This window comes from Tinamus guttatus, unplaced genomic scaffold, assembly GCF_059628265.1.
Source record: "Tinamus guttatus ecotype Peru unplaced genomic scaffold, ASM5962826v1 Tinamus_guttatus_pri_ptg001087l, whole genome shotgun sequence".
Taxonomy (NCBI): Eukaryota; Metazoa; Chordata; class Aves; order Tinamiformes; family Tinamidae; genus Tinamus; species Tinamus guttatus.
In genome coordinates this window covers 1,219,089-1,240,322 of record NW_028289621.1, presented here as the reverse complement: position 1 = coordinate 1,240,322, position 21,234 = coordinate 1,219,089, and the positions used below count along the sequence as shown (strand labels likewise).

The following is a 21,234-nucleotide window of genomic DNA, read 5'->3' as shown; positions in this document are numbered from 1 at the left end:
TGGTTTCTAGGTGAACTGGCAAGAGCGGAATTAAATTCTGTTACACATCGGCAAACAAATCCCTTGACCTAATTAACAGGTTATGCCAGAAAATCAGTGTCAGAGTCAGAACCTAAAGTGGTTTTTTACCCACTACCTTTTGAGCCATCTATTTGTAAAGAACAAAGTAATGCAAACAGACTTATTACAAAAATTACCATATCATTTGCAGCTTTTTTGGAGAGGAATTGAATCGTGTATGGTTTCAGAGAGTTCTCAAAACACTGAGAACCTGTGCAGAAACAAATATATTAATTTAATTAACCACCAGCACTGTGGGAATACTTTTTCTTTCTACATTTGTCCAGAAACATCTAATGTCTCAGCACAGTGATGTTTTTACAAACTGATTTGTGTGCTATGCCATGCATTTGTGTAAATTCTACAATAAACCCTGTAAAGAGTAAAAATAAACATCCCAACACTGATATTTTTCAACTGAATTATGAATATACCTGTAGTAAAAATGTAACATGGAATCAGGAACAATATTACATAAAATCCTGAAAGTCACAGCATAAACCTGAGATTTTGGCAGTTTTATCAAAAATGTCCTAAATTACTTTGTATGCATCACTAGTCCTCATGTCCTACTCACCATGTACATTACTGTTTGTCCCAAACAAAGGAAAGTAGACAACCTTTTTTGTCCAATAATACATTAAAACAAAAGTGATTAAGTATCAAATTAAATATCATAAATAAAAGGTATTTACAGTATTTTCTAATCATTAGACAATAAAATAATCAATTAAATTGTGCAACAAACTTAAAATATCCAACATCAAAAAAGTGAAGTATTATTCAAATCTTCACATACTGACTTTACAAAAAACTATTAAAATATTTAAAAATTCCCATTGTATCTATTTTAAACAAAGAAATTGCAAAAATGTTTAAGACTGTTAAGAGTTATCAATTACACAGGCACTTCACATGTAAACAATCTACAGTACAACCGAAAAAAATATTTGGCACCAACCTAGAAGACTGGAAAAACTCAAAATGTGTTCTTTTTCCCCATTCTATGCTGTTTGTATAATTACCAAAAACTCAGACTAAATACTGGCAATGTTAGAAGTGTGTAAAGTTACAATCAGGAGTGCAAGAAATAAAGAACTTAAACTTTAAGCTTTCTGAAAGCGTAGAAGTGGATTACATGGGATCAGTCACTCAGATTTTTACCATCATATCAATGCTACATTTTTGTTTTACTTTTAAGTCAAATGACTAATCTTTCAAGCAAGGGATTAGGGTCTTGAACTTCTAAAGAAATCCAAACAACATTTTCAACGCAGGAAAAGAAATCCATCTTTTTGCTGTAAAGTCATGGAGATGTTACAGCAGCTTTTATGGCAGCTTTTGATTTATGTCAACTGGAAAGAGAACTTCAATCTCTTTGTGCATCCAATTACAAAAAGACATTATGTTCTGTTAACTGTCAGCTGACTCCAAGGTTTTAAGCACAACTCCAGAGTAAGGCTCTCTACAGCATCTGGACACATATTAGTTTTTGATGGCTTGGATGTTCCAGTTTGGGAAGCTAAATTGTCCCAGAGCAATCCATATCAACAGACCGAAGGGTAAGTTGTTTAGCTTCCAAGAAGTCATGTTACATGGAGGAAAGCTGGGATAGTTTCAGCGTAGGTAATTCAAGCAGAGCTTGAACTGTGAGGCCAACTTTCACCAGACCCCTTTCCTCCAGTATGTGATGAGGCAAGCAGAGTCTTTCCTGTGAAATAAAGTAGATATTTTAGGGTTGATTCATTTCTTTTGCAAGCTGGGTAACAAAAGCATTTTCTCTGATGTCATATATACCTCAGTACTAGATATTTGCATAGAAATGGTTTAGATTTTAGATGTGGCTCTCTATAGTAACAGAACGCTCAGAAATGAATTCAGCTATAATCTTAGTTGGAGGATGAAAACTTCAAAACATGAATGCATAACTGGCAAAAAAACATTTCAAATGATAAACTAAACCCAGTCATCTTTCAGTTTTCAACGTTGGGTTGCTAAACTAAGACTTTCAAATATTATAACAATTAGCTTGCATCAGTGTTTCCGTGGTTTTACAATGAGGTCAGTATCTTTTTTACTCCATGGAACTAATTAGAAACTCATAGAGATGAATGCCATGTACACACCACCAGAAGTCTTGACTTCTTTTCATATTTATAAGTTCCCTGATCAGCACTGTGAACACTAGACTGCTTGAATTTACCCAGAAAAAAGCCCTCCAGTACTGCTGACATATGCTCTGTCATTATTGTGAATAAGTAGTCAATAAATCAATCAGTATACCTGTGGAACACCCAACTTTTTACAAGCATCAAGGAAGTTTTCGACATTTCTTCGGCACTTTGCCATACTGAGTTTAGGCTGTAAAGACAGGAGGTTAGATCTTTGTCACACATTTGTAAAGGACTGCATACATCTGATGCAAATTCTGCAACGGTTGCTAATAAATAACTAGAAAACAAAACCAGTTCTGTGAATACTCAGTTTGTGGCAATTGTTTTTAAGCCAAACTTCTGAACCTTGTTTCGTGCTTCTTGAAGGAAAGGTGAAGGTAGCCAATTAATACGGTAAACATGATTCATAGTACGGAGTTTTAACAGCCTGTTCTCACGTAAGATGCAATTAAAAGTGAGATAAATGACTTACCACTGCTGGCGATGGTACGTGAATGCTGGCAACAGAACGTGGCCTTATGTGATTGGCTAAATGGCAAAGAACGACTCCATCCATCAATGCTGCTCCAATATCATCCGGCAAAATTACTTTTAACCGTGATTCAAGATTCTGTTAAATATGGAAAATTCTATAGCTAAGTCACTTTCAACTTTGGAATAATTTTAATTCTAAATTCAGAAAGTATTGTTTAAAAAGGTCATGCTAATCCAGAAACAAAACAAATGCATTCACGCTCTACTGAGTTCAAATATCCCTCTCTTTATATTATTAGTCTCATGTGTTTTTTTCTGCTCGGTTTTTTAATGGCACAATTAGACACACTAAGAAAGACAGTCTGACAGTTACTACCATAGCTCACAACTCCCAAAACCATGTGATGAAATAACTACACACACTAGGAAAGCACAGAATTTAAGGGCAGAAACGTCCAACTATGGTTGGACTTGATGATCTTGAAGGTCTTTTCCAACCATAATGATTCTATGAGTCTAAATTACGTACAGATTTACTAGAAGAAATAACAGGGGAATACGATCACTTTAGGCACGGCTGTTTCATGTGCAAAGTGATAGATAAACAGGGCAGGAAATGGTGGCCAGGAAGGTCCCACACTTGTGTTGCAAGACAGAGAGGGGAGGCAGGGAATATATTTTTTTTATCCCATTCCAACTACAAGTCTTCACGGATCAGGATGTTGGCCAGACAGAACAGAGTCTTTGCAGAAGTCACAACCCAAACAAGAATCACCATGGAAAACAAAGCTACTACCACAGTATTTACTATTTGCAATGAATTTAGTTAACTACAACTATTAAATAGCTTGAAAACAGAGCTGTACGGAAAACAACTTATTGGAAGCTTGAAATTTAATAGCATGATAATATGATGTGATAATAGATAAGTGATAGCAAGTTTCCAGACACAAACATTCTGGCATTCAGCTAAAACATTTTGTGGTTCCCCTTGTACCAAAATTACTACTAGTGTCCTCTGGGGTAGAAAGGCAACCCAGTGATACCTTTTGTTCACCTACCTTGTCGTTGGGATCAACAAGAGCCCCAACCAATCGTGGAGCTTAAATCTACTGTAACTGCCTGTTGTTAGATCACTGGAAAGCTCTGTTGCACAAAATTTCTTGGAAAGAAGCATCACTGCAAAGGTGCCCTAGTACAACTGGAATGATTCCTAGGCCTTTACTATAAAGAGTAAGGGTAGTACAGAGCAATCTAAATACACTGTACCCAATAGCTTGAACCAACACACTAAATAAGAGTACATACATTGCGAAGTTGTCTGATTTGTTCCCTTTCTTCCCTTAAATGCTCCATTTTCCTCCTCATTGTAAATCCGGGATCCATCGCTCCATAGTCCTGGCGAGATGTACGGCTAAAAGCTGTTGAACGTCACAGAACTTAGTTTTCAAAATTCAGATTAAAAAGAGTGCAATGACAAGAAATCCACCAAAAAGGACAAACTGGGCAGAAAAACAAAGCTGCAGAACTTTTCAGAACTCATATTTCTTAAAATCCTAAGGAAAAAGCTGCTCTCTGAAACAAAGCTTTCAAAATACGTGGATCATCTTACTTAACTGCAAACTTGTAATTAGAAAATATGGAGGTAGAATACACAATATACAGATTTGTGTGATCTATATAATTCCTTTTGTACATTAATAAGCTTATCCTAAAGCCTAGCTTTGTCTGTTAAATACTCTTTACTATATATACATTACCAATTTTCACTGCCAGAAAGCTTTTAATATGATCAATTTATTCTTTTATAGACTGCTGGCAAACAAGAAATAATCTTTAGCCATTCCATTCTATCCTTAAGTATTCCAGCCTGTAGTTTTGAGCAAAAGATTCACTATTTAATTCTTCAAACTTTCTTACTTCTAATACTTTGGAATTTTAGCAAGAAAACTTAATATTCAAGATTTGGGGATTTCTTCTGTAACACAACATCTTTTGTGAGAATGTGACCTCTTTTCAAAACTATGCCAGGTCAAGAGCAAGGCTTAAAAGCCATACCAAGACTTTTGCTCATGGCCAAGACAAAAAATGTCACTTGTCACTCACGAACAGAGGGGAAAGGAGAGCTTTTTAGAAAAGGTTTGCAGATGCGAACTGGCAAGAGCTTGTAGGAAGCCTGCTGCTGTACCAGTGAATTGACCTAAACTAAACTAAAGCGTGCAGAAAAGTGGGAGCACAACCTTGCTTGCTGCTATCAAATCTGCACCTTCCTGCAGCCAAGGCTGCAGATAACTCAAAAGCCTCTAAATGAGCCTGGCAGTGCTTCCCTCCTACATGCAAATAACACAACTCTCTCTAGCACAGAAGTCTCACTTGACTGCCCAGAAAAACACAAGCAGTTAAGGCCCCTGATGGAGCCACCTGTACCATCTTAGCCAGACATTCTGTACTGAGGGATAATGAGCAAGCATCACAGAGGTCAAGCTTTAGTTTCATTCAGTCTGTGCGTTAACGAACTGCAGAGTTAAGATCATTTTTCTTAATGATTTTGCTGAAAGACTTTTTCAGTTAATACTGCTCTTCTCTTGAAGCAACAGAGATTGCACTGTGACCTTGCCAAACTACATTTTCCAATCCAATATTCATGCTGACAGTTCCACATAAAAGAATACGACACCAGATAAAAAAAAAAATAGTAGTGTATTATTCCTTCCCAGATTTCAGTGGAATGAAAATCTGCTTTAGACAATCCCATCTGACACAATTATTTGACGGGGGACTGGCAGACTGGAAGATTTGGGCACAAGAAGGCACAAAGCCATTAAATTGGCACACTGCTGCTCCCTAAATCCCTTCATAGGACAAATTACAAAAACCTACTTCTCTTGAAACCCTCCTGCCTCAGCCATCAGGTCTGAGCAACAATTGCACACTGTCCCCTGTTCTTTGCGGGTGACTAATTACGCAGAAAATAAATTAATGAAATAACAAATCACTGTGCAACTTGGGTAACTTTCAATTATTAGTTTGCCAGAGCAGCTGTCTATGCCTTTCCCAGCACTATGCTTGTGATAAGCACACTGAGTGCACTGCTGTCCTGCAGCCTCTCTTTGTACTCGTTCCAGTTCCTGCATCTGCTGCCCTTATTGTCCGTTCCAGCCTGGGGAATAAACATCTGTTCTGTCCTGCTATGTCAGAGAACAGCAACTTACCTGACCTTGGTTTGAGACCAAACGGACCATGAGTGTTACTGTCTGTTCTTTCATAATCCTGTTGAAAGAGATAAAGTCAATTTTCTTCCACTCAAAGAATTAAGTTTTGTTCCCATCAAGATAAAGTTTAAATTATTTCTGCCTACAGTAAGTCCTTTTACTAAGCAAAACTTAGCATCAACTTTTTGAAGAAATGCTTACTCTGAATTGCGAATATCATTTTTTTTTCATATCATAATCTGAGAAATGCACTCAGTCTGATATGTACACGAGACTTCCTCTTTCTGCTCATTTAACTGTATTTGAGAGATGCTCTCCTCATTCTGCTCTGTCAGGTTCCCTTTTGACATGAGATGAAAATGAATATCTTCTTTGGAATATTTTATTCAGTTTTGCAACCACAATGAGATTTGCATGGATTTTCCTTAGAAAGGAAAAAAAACCTCAATGAATCAAGCTGTGAAGCTGCAAGACAGAGGTCAAGACAGAATTGTGAAGGATGAAATGCTTAAAAAGTCTCAGCATCTCTGGGTTCCCTATGATAGGCAGAATACTAGAGCACAGGGTACTTAAAATCTTCTGAACTGCTAGTTCATTGTGGACTCCTAGAGGCAAGGTAAAATACGTTGAAAAAATTAACACTGGGTTAATATCTGTCTCTGATTCCAACTTATATGACATTTTAATAAATGTGAAATATTTATAACTTCAGTCTCAAAGGAAACTAACAGCTTAATATCTGTATGTATGGGAAATCTGATGACAACAGTAATGTGCATAAAGAAATGTTCGTTGAATGAAAAACAAAACCACAAACTTGTACCTCAGACGACACAGGAGACTGTGGGGACACATTAGTATTATCACTGTCTTGCTAAAAAGAAATCAAAGAGATGAAATTATAAAATGAAAATTATGATTTAACAAGAAAAGCATGTAATTATGAAGTACATACACAACACATGAAACATGTAACATCTGTCAAGTATGGCACGTTGGTAGCAACTGAATTTAAAACACGTAGTGCTGTTCACTTTACATGGGATATTACTTTTACATTACCTCTGCCTGATAGCTGAATTGACTTTCCTATTACTAAAGTATGTAAATTTTTTCAATACATCACTTTTTACTTCAGTACAGCATCTTACTGAATTTTTTTCAAATAGAGGAGTGTAATACTGATTTTGCTATTTTATATAGTTTTAATTTTATTTATATGTTTATAGTTTTGGAATACAAAGTTTGCTTGCATAGACTCTAGCCAACTGTTCCATAACTGTCTCCTAAGTATTCATAAAATACAAAATAAATAAAAATCTTTATGTATTTTAAGTGATTATCATTTCTCACCTCGTCATTTTCATTTCCACTTGAACTCTTTCTGGAAGACTTATACTGCAAAACACACACAAATATTATTTTAAAATTCAAGTACAGTTTTCATTTGAACCAAATGGCTTTGCATCAGGCAGATGTTATTTATTACTGGCAAAGTGGGAGAAAAAAAAGAAAAAACATTAAATTGTCAAAGGAGGGAAAAAAGAGAACATGTAGTTCCTAGGCTAGTCAGGAACTTCATTACACTGATTAAAGGGTACATGTCTTTCAAAGATACATATTGTTACACTGTTAACTCTGATTGTATACATATTTGATCCAAGTGAAAAGATCTGAGCAACTGTTGCTCTCAATCATCCATGTACTGTATAACCCCCAAAAGTCACAAGAAAGAAACATACTTTAAAAACATTTAAGATCACTTAGCATTGCAAATGAAAAAGGGATTGCAGGAAGAAATTTACAGAAATGGTACCTATAAAAAAGCAAGTTATTTCACTGTCTGCTGTAATTCTCAGCTAGATCTATGCATTCACAGAGAGAACTAGTCCTATTGCTACATAGAAAAGGGATATGTGTGTACAACCAGCCTACCTGTTTTTATGATATAATATAAAATACAGGCTGGATTAGAAGACTATACATCAAATTGGAAGGATCATAGAATCAAGGTTGGAAGGGACCTCTAGAGATCATCTAGTCCAACCCCCTGCACACGCAGGGTCACCTAGAGCACGTGGCACAGGACTGCGTCCAAGCGGGTTTGAAGATCTCCAGAGAAGGAGACTCCACAACCTCTCTGGGCAGCCTGTTCCAGTCTCTGGCACCCTCACTGGGAAGAAATTTTTCCTTAAGTTCCTGCGGAACTTTTGATGCTTCAGTTTGTGGCCGTTTCCTCTAGTTCTGTCGGCGGCCACCACTGAAAAGAGGCCGGCCCATCCTCCTCACTGCCTCCCTTGAGGTACTTCTAGACACTGCTCAGGTCCCCTCTCAGCCTTCTCTTCTCCAGCTGAACAGGCCCAGCTCCCTCAGCCTCTCCTCATAGGGCAGATGTTCCAGGCCCCTGATCATCCTCGTAGCCCTGCGCTGGACTCTCTCCAGCAGCTCCACGTCCCTCTTGTCCTGTGGAGCCCAGAACTGGACACAATACTGCAGATGTGGCCTCACCAGGGCTGAGTAGAGGGGCAGGATCTCCTCCCTGGACCTGCGGGAGATGCTCCTCTTAATGTACCCCAGGATCCCATTGGCCTTCTTGGCCACGAGGGCACACTGCTGCCTCATGGTCACCTTGTCGTCCACCATGACACCCAGGTCTTTCTCTGCAGAGCTGCTCTCCAGAAGGTCGGTCCCCAGTCTGTACTGGTGTCTGGGGTTATTCCTCCCCAGGTGCAGAACCTTGCACTTGGCCTTGTTGAACTGCATGAGGTTTTTCACTGCCCAGTTGTCCAGTCTGTCCAGGTCCCTCTGGATGGCAGCGCAGCCCTCTGGGGTATCAGCTACTCCTCCCAGTTTGGTATCATCAGCAAACTTGAGGGAGCACTCTGTGCCTTCATCCAGGTCACTGATGAATAAATTGACCAGGACTGGACCAAGGACTGACCCCTGGGGGACACTGCTAGCTACAGGCCTCCAACCACTCTGAAGATAGCTCTTCATGAGAGACCTGACTTAGGTGATGCATGCAAGTAGATTGTAGTTAAATGAGTTTAAAAAAGAAAAAATAAAAAGATCTGACTCTTAAATAACTGTTATTTAAGATATATTAGTAAATAAATGCATAAAGCTGTATTTATTAGTTACCCACAGAAGATACTCATCATCCTCAAAGTTCTAGCTCTGAGCACTGCTGAAGTGCAGTGCTGAAGCTCCATATTCAACCAGGATGGAGTCAAGATGCAAAGTTTAACTATAAACTTGCATCAAAAACACATTTTGATTGATTAAATTATCTTCAGTAGGAAGGTTCTTTGTAAACAGCTACAGCAACAGAGAGATTTTTCATGCATCAGAAGTTTTTTCCAGGTTTCAGCCAAGCTTCTGTGCCATGCAGCATAAAAGGGCACACAGGTTCTCATGGGCACAGACGTTTTTCTACTCTTCTGCTGAGCAATAATGCTGTACAAGAACAACATAAGAAACCTATAATAAAGATTACTTGCATCCAGAAGCACATGGAGTTGATGGCCATAACAACACTCATTGCAACAATTTAATATGCATTCTGAAGATACTCTTTCACATTTGAACTCATGTTAGGACACGGCTCCCTAAATTCTTGAGAAAGAAGAAAAATAAATATCTACTGCACCCAAGAATATTTCTCACACATAGCATGCTCTGTTTTTCCTAGAATTTAATTTGTTGGAAATTCCCTAGCACTTCAGGAAGGCTACTGTTTAGATGTTTGATGGCAAAGACCCAAGACGGTCATTTCATAAACCAAGTAAATCCAATTTCAACTCAACCTACCACTGGTCACAAGTATCCCATTTCTCCACAGGGTGAAAATAAATGTTATCTGACAATGCAGCAAATCTGAATCTGTTCTGCAACAAGCAGACACTGACACCTGGTGACCAGTGATACACACTGCAAACAGAAAAATAACTGAAGCGAATTTCCTCTCTAAAATGCAAGAAGTCAAAATGTGTAAGTAATGTTACACAAAAAGATGATGCACATCTTCCTTAAATGCAAGTAAAATCTCTCAAGTTTGACCCACACCAGAGAAGAACCAAAGACCAAAGGTTAGTTTCTGGCTTTTCCAGCAGATCACTGTATATTGCTTTATCTCAAGTAAAAGAATGAAGAAGGCATTTAGTGGATTTTCCCCCTGGTTTTCCTGCATTCTGACCTCAGCTTGAATACATATACGTTCTCAAACTCAAAAGAAACAAATGAAAAATTAGTCATATGCAAAATTTAGCTTCATTATAACACTTCATAATAATTTTCTTCCAACATAAAAACACAAAACTTTTGGCATGGACAAAAAAAAAGAAAAGAAAAAAAAAAACACTTTTACCTTGAAATACTCTTTTCTAATTTGTTTACTTCTCCTCCTTTCTTCACTCTGCCAAATCACTGGCTGTGTCTCTGGCCAATCCACTGGATCTTTCTGGTTTTCCAAGGGCTGCAAGTTTCAGAAGCATTTTTATACAACACGTAAGTATACAATTCTCCATAGCACAAATTATTATGAACTACAACTATAAACTGTTTGGCTCTCCCATCATCTAGCTTTATGACACAAAAATAATCCTAGTCTCAATGATGGTTCAGGTGGAAATCACTTCCTCCCTCTCAAATTCTAAAAAGAAAAAAAAAAATCCTATAGGAAAAGGCATCAATGAAATAATTAAAACAAACCTTCTTCTCTCGAGCTAATGCACTGAACCTAATTTTCACAGGTTTTTTAGGAAATCAGTTAAAATTACCATAAAGAATTGCTTGTAAAGCCAGTTAGAAGTGTGTTTAGCCATTAATGCATTTAATTTCTGAATCTTTATATCAACTGCAATGGAAAAAGATGGCCATTACAAAACTACATTTTAAAGTATTTGTCTGCTGTTCTTATCCAAAAGGTAATACACAGCAAGTGGGAGTATAAAAACTCTTTAGAACAAGTTGGATAATACTGTGCTTTGAAGGAGACAGCTAAAGGAGATTTATTCATAAAAAACAATGAATATGTATGTCTACGTATACTCTACGAAAAACAAAAGTACCCAGACCAGAGGAAATATTTCATAATAAACTAGACATGCAAAAATTGCATTTCCAAAGATTTCTTCATTTTTGAATATGAGGTCATATAAAGCAATCATAAACAACTAATGAATTAAAAAGCAAAACAGTAAATAAAAAAAAAGCTTAATTGCACCTGCATTACAAACATAGTACAAGTCAAATTGTCTTGGAACAGTAAGGGTAAAAGTTCTTCATAGGAAATAATGGAACTTTTACTATGCTTTGTTACTGCTTGATACGGTTTTAGACACTTACCTGCCAGCTGTATGGAGACAATGGAGAATTCCCTTCATCTGCTGAGATACTAAAAATTAAAATGACAGACATTATTAAATTTCCTTACTACATTTCCATGTACTGTAACATGAAGTTACTTTAAAAGTCAAAATAAAGTGAACACAAAATTAAAATGCAGCTTCTCTGCAACACTATAATACTCTGGCTTGCTGCATAATGATATTATAGACTGTGGCTAGAAGGATGACAATTTGATTAAAATCTCAAATAGCATTTTACTCTCTTTTATAGCATGCTGACAACACCTCTTAAATAACACACTACTTTGTTAAGCAAAGGCTTATCTGAATAGTTTTGAGTGATCTTAAGCAACCACTAAGGAACAAATATTTTAGGATACAGCATTGAAACTGCAAAGCCTCTAACATATACTGAGGGAACAAGGATAATGCCTGAACTTGGTGTCACTTTGTTTCTTCTGTCACGACCGTTTTGTGAAGCTCACTTCTGTTCTCCTTACCTGTAACCATGTCATCTGCATCCTGACAGCTGGGCAGAAAACAGGCTTAGCAGCTATTGGGTACATGAAGAGGTGACCAGCTGGGGACTGAATGTAAGAAGCTCCTAACACCTTGGTGAATTCTAGTAAATTCTTAACAGAGAGCAAACTAGCACATGATGTGAGGCTAAGTTTACAGCTGTTATCTCATATTCATTTTCTTTCCCTTTCTTTTCCATGTAAACCAATGATCACACTTTTTAAAGCTCTTTGGCATAGGAAATGTGTCCAAGTGATGCCCATTACCTTAATACACAATTTAGTTGAGAATTCCAGGAATTGCTGGAACAAATAATTCAAGCCTGCTGTTGAAACATGGTTGTATGTATTAACTAGGACATGTTTTTAGAAGATGAAGTTCTTCACAGCTTCTGTTCTGTTTGTATGTACCTTCCCCAGTGTCTAGGGCTTCTATCAGTGCAATGAAATAACAACTAGTCTGTGACAACCACCTCGCACACACACCTCAATGATAATGCAGTTTTGTTGGTGGTGGTATTTTTAGGATTAAAAAAGTCCAACCCCAGATCTCAGAGTCTTTTTTTTCCCCCACATAAAAAGAGTAAAACAAATGTAACTCTCCTTGAACTCCCCTGTAATACAGGGCTTGCCATAGCTGTGCTCTGCGACAGAGAACAGAAACTGCAGGGTAAGAAACCAAGGACAGGAGAGCTCCAGGTGCAGATGAGCACCAGCTGCCGCACGGTTCGTGTCACTCCAGGACAGGGACACAACCATCTCTGCAAAGTCTCAGGTACCAGTGAGGGAGAAGGCAGCCAAGCCAGGATGCATCACTGAAATATCAAAGCTGAGTACCCTTCATTTGCACTTGGACTACACAGAGCTGTAGTTACCACCCATGTGCTCTCTAGCAACAACAGCTCTAATCAGGGGTTCTTGTCTCCTAGACTAAAAGCCAAACTGGGGTTTGAACACAGGTAGATGGAACAGATTTCAAAGGCTGCCACCAAAACCCTCTCCTACTCAGGACAACAGCTCTCTCTAGCTGGCTGTCAATCCTCCCCTCCTTTAGCTAAAGGATTAAAAGACAATTTCCTGACCAAACTGATCTCCAAAACTGGCTTAGGATTCCTCAGGGAAGTGGAAGCCAAAGACTTGCAAGTTGTTTATCCGGGCAGTAAAAGAAAGCTACAGTTTTGCAGTTTCCTCGAGACAAGGCTCTGACCCTTCTCGTTTTACAGACACAGCACAGAATAAGTGCACAATTCCTGCAGACAACAGCATTATGAAGCACAATTCTGTTGCACCAACTCGCAAATTCCACACAGACACATTCCCCCACAAAAACTGAAGGCTTTCCAGGTTGAACTCCTGACACGTTTTTCAGATGTGTCCCAAGAACACAAAAGATCTGCCAGGGAAATTCCAGATGTCTAAACACAGATACAATGACATTTTGTATCCGAACACATTACGTAGGGGACAAAAGCTTCTGGTTCCAGTCCAGAAAAGACCTTGGGATGTCTAAAATGCCACCAAATGCCTGTATTTAAGCAGGTGAACTGTTTCCTGAGTCAGACCTGCAAGAATTTCTGTATGCCACCAACTTGAAGGGCTCAGAAAACCACCTCTGGCTTTTCTCCTGAAAGCAGCTAAAACTTCAATTTCATCTTCAGCTAAAACAACAGGACAAAAGACAGCAGGGCTGATATGAAATAAGCATTAAACAATAAAAAAAAGAAAGCTGTGATATAGCAAATTGTATTAATACCATTTTTCAGATTCCACTGGCTGCTTTGGTCTGTTCCTTGTGCTTACTGAAGCTGAGTGATTAAGAAGCCTGGAATGAAAAAAGAAAAAAACAACATATTTATACAAGAGCTTTGTAATTAAACCTCTTTATTGAGCATATAATACTTTCAGAGTGCCACTTTTCCTATAAAGAAAAGTTTTAAACATGAAAGTAGCATTTTTCATAAAATTATAATGCATATATGAAACCCAAGCCCAATCCTGCTTCCATTGAAGTCAAGATGTAGTTTCCAGCTCTTGTAACATGTCAGATTTTGCTTTTTAAGCAAGGAAAACCTGATCATAACCCAAACAAAATGCAGGCTCCTCTTACTTTTCCTTGACACATATTCACCACCTTTGGTGTTCTCCCACCTGTGTGAAATTATGCTGCCCTCAACACAAAAGGCCCCAGATGTCTCTAGAGGAAAAGATGATGGAACTGAAGTGGACAGGAGAGGATACAGAGACTGAGCAAAAGTTAGTCAGACTGCAGGAGCAGGGAAGAGGATACCCAAGTAGGACCAAAGTGCAAAGGAAATGCAGGAAAAAGAGTGACGAAAGCAAGATGTGTGGAATGGGATTTTGGGCACAGAACAGCAAGAGAAAATACTAAGACAGAAAGAAGCAAACAAGGCAGGAGCGAACCACCAGAAACTCCATTTTCCTAAAATGTCATCAAGTAAAAAAAGAGAAAAAAAAAGTCTAAACTTGAATATAATTTGGAAATTCTCATGTGCAACAAGCTCCTACCATGTACATGTACAGACAGGAAGACCTACACTATTTATTATGACTGTTTAAAATGAAAGAAAACCAAAAAACCCCACCACCCCCTAGAAGGTCAGAGATCAAACCAATTCGAAACACTTTTTCTTTTACATTAAACATCTACAAGCAGGTTGAACACTGAATAGCAACTAGAACCATTAATTTTGAATTCTAATGTTAAATTATACAGACAACTAAAACGATTTGATTAAAGATCATGAAAAAATGGAAGGCCAGCAACTATTAGTGGGCGAAGTAAAATAGACGTTTTCATTTTATATTTCATTATCATTACAGAGGGCAGGACAACAGTTAATTTTAAAGGATCAGTGATGCTCAGTCAGACATCTGTGTTAGTATGACAGCTTTAAGCTGAGCAATCTTATTTCCAGCTTAGATCTCTGATTGTACAAACCTCAATTTAATGGGATTACAACAAGTTAAACCTGTAAAACAAGATAATTTATGGTCTGTAGTATCTGCTCCTTATAATTTATTTTCAGAAAGTTAATTCTGAGGGTGCTTTCAGGTATTATATTATATACAGGAGAAAAAAATTACAAAAAATATTGAGCGCGTACGATGTATCAAACATCATAAAATAAAGTAATTTTGAATCACTGATATTCTTGATATTTTGAATCATTGATATCTCTGCAACTGAAGCCAAGGAGATACTCAGAGAGACCCAGTGGCAAGTTACAACCGCTGGAATAGAAAGAGCTTAATAAATGAGAACTGGATTCACCCTAAGCCATCACCAAAACCAACTAGTAGTGTTAATTTGATGACCATATGTCATTAAAGCCACTGTTTTTCCTAATACTTTTCCAATTATGTTCAAACATATTTTATTATTTTGCCAAAAAAAACCCTTCCAGTTTCAAAACTAAGGGTATTGAAAATGTTCTGTACTGAAAATGTACTGAAAAATTCAGTATGTCAGGTTAGTCCAGGCAGAATTATGAATTTCCTATGGAAAAAGGAACTTTAATTATCACTTCAAAAAAATGCAAACACATAAAGTAGTATGAAATTAAAAATCTCCGCAGACTAAGGAATTCAATGCAAAATAATTGGCTTAGCTGGAGAAGAAAAAAAAATCTAGTTGTATTATAAATGTAATTTTAGAGAAAATAAAATACCAAACAATGTACAAAACAGAAGTACACACGGCTCATTCTAGGCTCTTAAGCATAGTCCTAATGGTGCAAAGATTCCACCAACCATTTCTGACCCTGTAATTTCAAATCCCAAATTTTCTGTTTTGTTGGACCAATCCTCAGCCAAATGATTCTTCTTTATGGTGATACTTAAACAAACGCATAACCATAACACATTAGTGTAAGGAATTGCATACTTATGGTTCACAACAATCACTGAAATTCTGGCCTTATATAATTATTGTATTATTTTGAAAAGGTTATGAAACCTCATACAAACTTGAAACAAATAACTCAGCAACACACAGTGATACACATTTGTGTAGACTAAATAAAAATCCACACTGTGACTCACTTCTCTGATTCTCATAATCATCCACACATAACAACTGCTCCAAATTGCTGACTAGATGGGAAGTAAAGGTGATGGCAAGACAAACGATGTTATCGGGAAATATTTTCCAAGGTGTGAGAATTAAATAAGTGGAATCTCTTCTAAACCATCTCTTTTGTTTGCATTTCCTAAGCAAACATAATATCACGCTTAAGAGACACAAATGAGATGAACGATGCTAACTGCTTTAAGGACAGCTGCCTCCAAGTTTAAACAGTTAAGAACTATCTGGGATGTGGGCAAGGACACAATATCTTTTACAGGATCTTTCCCAGGAGGCTCATTGCTTTGTGACAGCTGATGAACTCTCATGGATTCAGGAAGCTTTAGGAAGTTGCTGCTGTCTGCCAAATATCCGTACTGCGTGTGTGTGCAAAGTGAAGCCTCCCTACAGAAGGATATTGGAGCTGAGCTTCTGTGCTTTCTGTTCAAACAGATCAGGAGCATTGATGGTAGGGTTTGAGCTTCATGTGACATGGTGACAAACTTTGAAATCACTTGATTCATCACATACGTGTCTGATCATAACCTATCCTGTCCCACTCTGGATGTCGTGTCTCCTGGGAGGTTTTTGTATCTGCTGTTTGCTCCCTCGTGGCTGCCAAATACAAAACAAGTTACTGCCAGTTATGCTAATTTTGAAGTTACTACTAAAATCAAAAGCTCTAAAAAGCCTTTTGCCTGAGGTTCTGCACTTGAGGTGCTGCACTTCCATATTCAAAGTCAATCCCTGGAGATAAAACCTGCCAAAAGGTGACGAAAATCGAGCTTCTAGTTTGAACTGCTTTGGACAGTCTGCCCAATAAAATGAAACATTTTTCTTGCATTCCATCTTAACAATATAAGCATTTTCATCTATTTCTTATTATTTAAAAAAAAAAAAAAAAAAAAACCTTAGGCTAACTTAGCCAGTTCCTTTGGACTGTTTTTGTCCAAGAAATGAACCAAGTTGGTTCTTTTGTCCATATTTTAACTTTGGAAATCTGAAGATCTACAAGCACTATATACCTTGATGCACGTCCTGCCGCCCTTGTCCTCTGGAAGAGTTTTTCACTGAATGAAGTCCTATAGCTTAATGGCCTTCGTCTGTATTCACATTTCATGTACATCAAAGCCAAAGACGGAAGAAGGAAGCAGGACAGGTTGATGGGAGAGGACAAGGAAGTCAATAGCATAGCAAGCAAAAAGAAAAGAGAAAGACTGCATAATATTAAAAAGAAAACACACTGAACGAACAGAAATATGGTTAGTAAGAAATTACTTTGTGATGCACACTATTCCGAGAATTCCATTTATGCAGGTTGGACTGTACATATTTTCTGCAAATAAATTCAGAAATGTCTTGACTTAATTTTTCATACTACCTTTACTGGTCTTCACAGCAAGAAATTATAAATTCATGAAATTATGGATTCACTAAATTACACTTTACTAACTTTAAATATGATTTCAAAATAGAAGCCAATTTGTACCTCGGTATTTAATGAAAAATTAGCAAACTTTAAAAAATAAATGCTAAATTAAATAGTAAAACTTAAAAAAATAAATTTATGTATGTGTGACCAGTTTAATAGCAGAGTAGAACCATTAACAAGACAGCTGCATAAGTTACAAGTATGTTTAACAAAAATAAAACTGAAGCTGCAGTATTTGAGGAGTGGCTTGGTATTTCAAACAATTAGACACCCAGGAAATATTAAGAAGAAGCAAACTCCACATGCAATATAACCATCACATAGAAGAAAAGATTAAGAAACAACACTAAGACTCTCCCTCTATTCATATATTCAGCAATATAGGAAAAAAAGAATCATTTTTGGCAATACTTCTAGTAGTAAAAAATATTAGCATTAAGATTTAGTTCTTTGTTTCCTTCAAAAGGAACATGACCAAATACTTAAACACCCTGGACAGAGCTATAAGTATAATTTATCTTTTCCTCACACTAGTGCTGTTACACTAGACTAACATGAAATGAATTCTTAAACGTCTGCAATGCAGAATGTCAAGACACCCCCTTCTCTGAGGGCATTGCCACTATCTCCTTTTGAAAAACAGCTGTACAGAATCTCAGCACTACAGAGACTTTCAAAGGAAACAAAACCTGTTCTGTGGTTGAATCCATTAGGTCAGGGTTAATAAATTGTTACTGAACTACAACTTCCATTTTTCACAAAGACAGCTTATGGTCTCAGAAGGACCTCACTGGTTATTTTCCTGCTTGGTGATGGACACAGCACAATTCCTGCCCTGATCCATCCACATGCTGTGCTACTTTTGGTACCCCTGCCTGCTCTTCCCTTGACCCATTTGTTACCTTGTTCTACTGCATTCCCTCATCCTGCTTCTTGCTCTATTCTCCCTTCTTAAGAAACTTTCAGTTATGATGCCAACACAAAGTGAAAGAAGCTTCATAGTTTATCAGGGTGAATAACCATGCTATCAAATTCTGCAAACACGTGCTCTGACATTTCACAGAAGAATATCTAACAAATTTCCTCTTCAGCCCATAGAAAACGTGGGTGCAGGAAATACTACCTAAATTACCTTTATTTCGATATGATAATCAGCTCCAAACAGGTTCAATAAACAGATAAACTAAGGCAATAATAATGTCATGTAAATACCTCACTAATAATCTCTTCATACCATCATCACCCATCTCTACATAAACATAAAAATCTTCTCTGAGGGGCAGGAGGGACTCAAATCAAGGGAAAAAAAATCAGGGGAAAAAAAAAGACTCAAACATTCATCTCCTCCATTCCACATGATGCATAGAGCTGCTTCTCAACAGTAATTTTATGCAAAAAAATGCAAGATAACTATCTTGGAATCATCTATAGTCTAACAGACTTGGAATAGTTTATTAACAGTCTAAGCTGTTATGCAGCTGAATAAGAGGTTAAAGAGTAACTAACATACAGGTTATCTAACCTAATACTGTAGTACCTGTGTCTTTGTTCTTGCTGCAGTAACTGAGCTGCTATTTTTCTGAGGTCAGTCACTTCTTTAATTTCATCATCTTCTTCAGCCAGCAGCTGTTCTTTCTGAAGCCTAGAAAAATTAAACATTACCTTGGCTTTAAAACTTACGGTCTTCTTTAGATTATGGAAATTAAAACAGGCTCTTCAGTCAAGCAAGACAGAAACAGGTAGGTCACTGAACAATAATTAGAAGACCTTCCTACAAGCTTGTTTTCTGTCCAAGCATGATACACTGCAAGTCTATAGATTTCTTTTTCCCTATGCAAGAAGAAAAGCATCCCCCATCCGCCTCCCAAAAGACCTAAATTTACCTTTTTTCATCTCCCCATTCCTCGTTCCGTTCTGTCTTCTGGGTTTTCTCAGGATGTTTCCCCCGCTCCTTACATATGGTGAAAAATAAATTTAGAATTCAATTAAAAAAGAACTGCTGAGTAGCTTTTCTTTTCTCAAGTTACAGTACCTTCATAAAAGAGAGCAATGGTCCAACTGGCATTTCTCCTTGCTCAGGAACAGGTCCCTCTTCTGCGTTCGGATCAATATAATCATACACCTCCTGGTCTAGTGAGGATTGATGAAGAGTGGAAAAGATAACATTAAGCAGTTCTCTGAACCAAGTGTTATTTCTGAGAGAGAGAAGTACTTATGAAAAATGTCAAATAAATATAATACAGTGAAATCCTGTTTCTTCTATCCAGAGGATGATTTTTTCCTTCTTTCTGGTCTTGTGTATTTATCATTTTATGAACTTGTTTACCAAGATGATAAAAATACTGTTCCAACTTGCCACAGTATCATTTTGTGCAGTTTTGTTAAATTACATTACCTAAGCAAGAGTGTTTCTGTTACCCAAGATGACAGATGTACAACAGATATTACCTTTCTGTGGATCAAGTTTACTTCCCACTACATGATTGTCATTCCTTAACGTCTGTTCCCTTGTTGATTCTGATACCTGGGAGTGAAGGCTGATTGTATCATCATCAGATGGCTGCAAAGACAGTCATACTTAATGCAAACTTAACATATTACTATCAAAGCCTTTTGTTCTATAGCACTTGGTTTTGATAATGGTAGTATTAACTACAACTGGCTAAACTTAGATCTCTACAAATACACAAATATGTTGTGTGGGCTTCTGTGCACAGCTTTAAACCTAATAAGCCATTTAGAAGTTCATATTTAAACAACAATAATAAACAAACTAATAAACAATTAAAAATAAACTACTAATACATACACTCAAGTTTAGTGAAAATAAATATCCATTTTCCTCTATTTTATTAATAGCAAAAGCAAATGGCACATGCTTTGTTCTTTGTGTAAAACTTAAATACACATTTCATATCTGAAAAAAATCTGAATAATTCCTTAGAGCAGAAATCAGTTATAAAATGTAGAAGAGTTTGGACTGGAATAACCTAAAGAAATTCAAGGTGATTAAGGTTTTATGTCTATACTGCTAAAGTTTCAACTCTACAACACAACTTCTTGAAGGATGTAACTGCAACTTAATTAAGCATTTCTCAAATGATATAAAGTACAAAGGAACAAAACTGTCCTATAAAACAGAAGTTAGACAAATTTAACAGTGAAAAACACTCACTTCTGTTGTAGACAACCTTTTATCTCCATTATCACTTCCAATGCCAGAGTCTGGACCATGATTTTTATTGGGATAAAAGTCCTCCATGCTATTTTAAAAAATATGAATTAAAGAAATTGTATTAAAGAGGATGTATAAATTCTTTCAAGTTTGGTGCAGACTTATGGTGAGCATGTGTGGTGCATGCTCAGACTTGAGCATGTGTGGCCCAGAGCTTCTAGGAGCACTTAGAAGCAGGCTATGGACACTGTAAGCTTTATTCATAACTTATCTTTCTTTCAGCCCTGAATGGAAGACACAGGTTGAATGCGGTATTTTAAGCAAGTGGCAAAAATAGAGCATTATTCCACACGGTGTACACTGGCAAACCAGCTGAAGGCAGGAAATAGAAAATCACTCCCACAGAATCACCCCAGAGAGGTACTCGGTTAAAAAAAATCAAGCAAAATATGCTGCATTTTTGGACTTCAGGAGTAATCCAGTCAACAGACCTCAGATATTTTACTGATGTTTAAATTAGATTCTGACTCTATATTCAGGGCAGTTAGGGAAACGTAGCATCAATGTTTTAACAAATTCCAGTGAGAAATAGCTGAGTTTTTCAATAAACTGAAACTGCACCTTTGTTGTAATTTGCAGATCTTCAGTGAGCATAAAGAAAAAAATTCATAGTAACCCCGACAGTCATTAAGCGCCTAATAACACAAACCTAGAGAGCATGACTTCTAAATAAACAGCCTTTAAATTACTGAAATTA

At 37.1% G+C, this 21,234-nt stretch overlaps 1 protein-coding gene across 3 annotated transcripts in view; it reads right to left on the bottom strand.

Annotated features, from left to right (window-relative positions):
• Positions 1-21,234, bottom strand: part of LRCH2 (leucine rich repeats and calponin homology domain containing 2) — a 37,088-nt gene continuing 15,854 nt past the window's right edge. The window contains exons 7-22 of one of the 3 annotated variants that reach the window (XM_088538532.1): positions 20,478-20,565; positions 19,751-19,862; positions 19,335-19,432; positions 19,186-19,253; positions 18,840-18,944; positions 16,896-16,973; positions 13,540-13,608; positions 11,267-11,315; positions 10,287-10,394; positions 7,274-7,318; positions 6,744-6,794; positions 5,921-5,978; positions 4,017-4,129; positions 2,707-2,844; positions 2,344-2,421; positions 1-1,771 (exon numbers count right to left, since the gene is read on the bottom strand). In XM_088538532.1, coding sequence (XP_088394658.1) covers positions 1,652-1,771; positions 2,344-2,421; positions 2,707-2,844; positions 4,017-4,129; positions 5,921-5,978; positions 6,744-6,794; positions 7,274-7,318; positions 10,287-10,394; positions 11,267-11,315; positions 13,540-13,608; positions 16,896-16,973; positions 18,840-18,944; positions 19,186-19,253; positions 19,335-19,432; positions 19,751-19,862; positions 20,478-20,565 — 1,378 coding nt within the window. In that variant the 3' untranslated portion in view covers positions 1-1,651. The remainder of the gene's footprint in view (positions 1,772-2,343; positions 2,422-2,706; positions 2,845-4,016; positions 4,130-5,920; positions 5,979-6,743; positions 6,795-7,273; positions 7,319-10,286; positions 10,395-11,266; positions 11,316-13,539; positions 13,609-16,895; positions 16,974-18,839; positions 18,945-19,185; positions 19,254-19,334; positions 19,433-19,750; positions 19,863-20,477; positions 20,566-21,234) is intronic. The other 2 variants (XM_088538530.1, XM_088538531.1) reach the window with 2 other exon arrangements.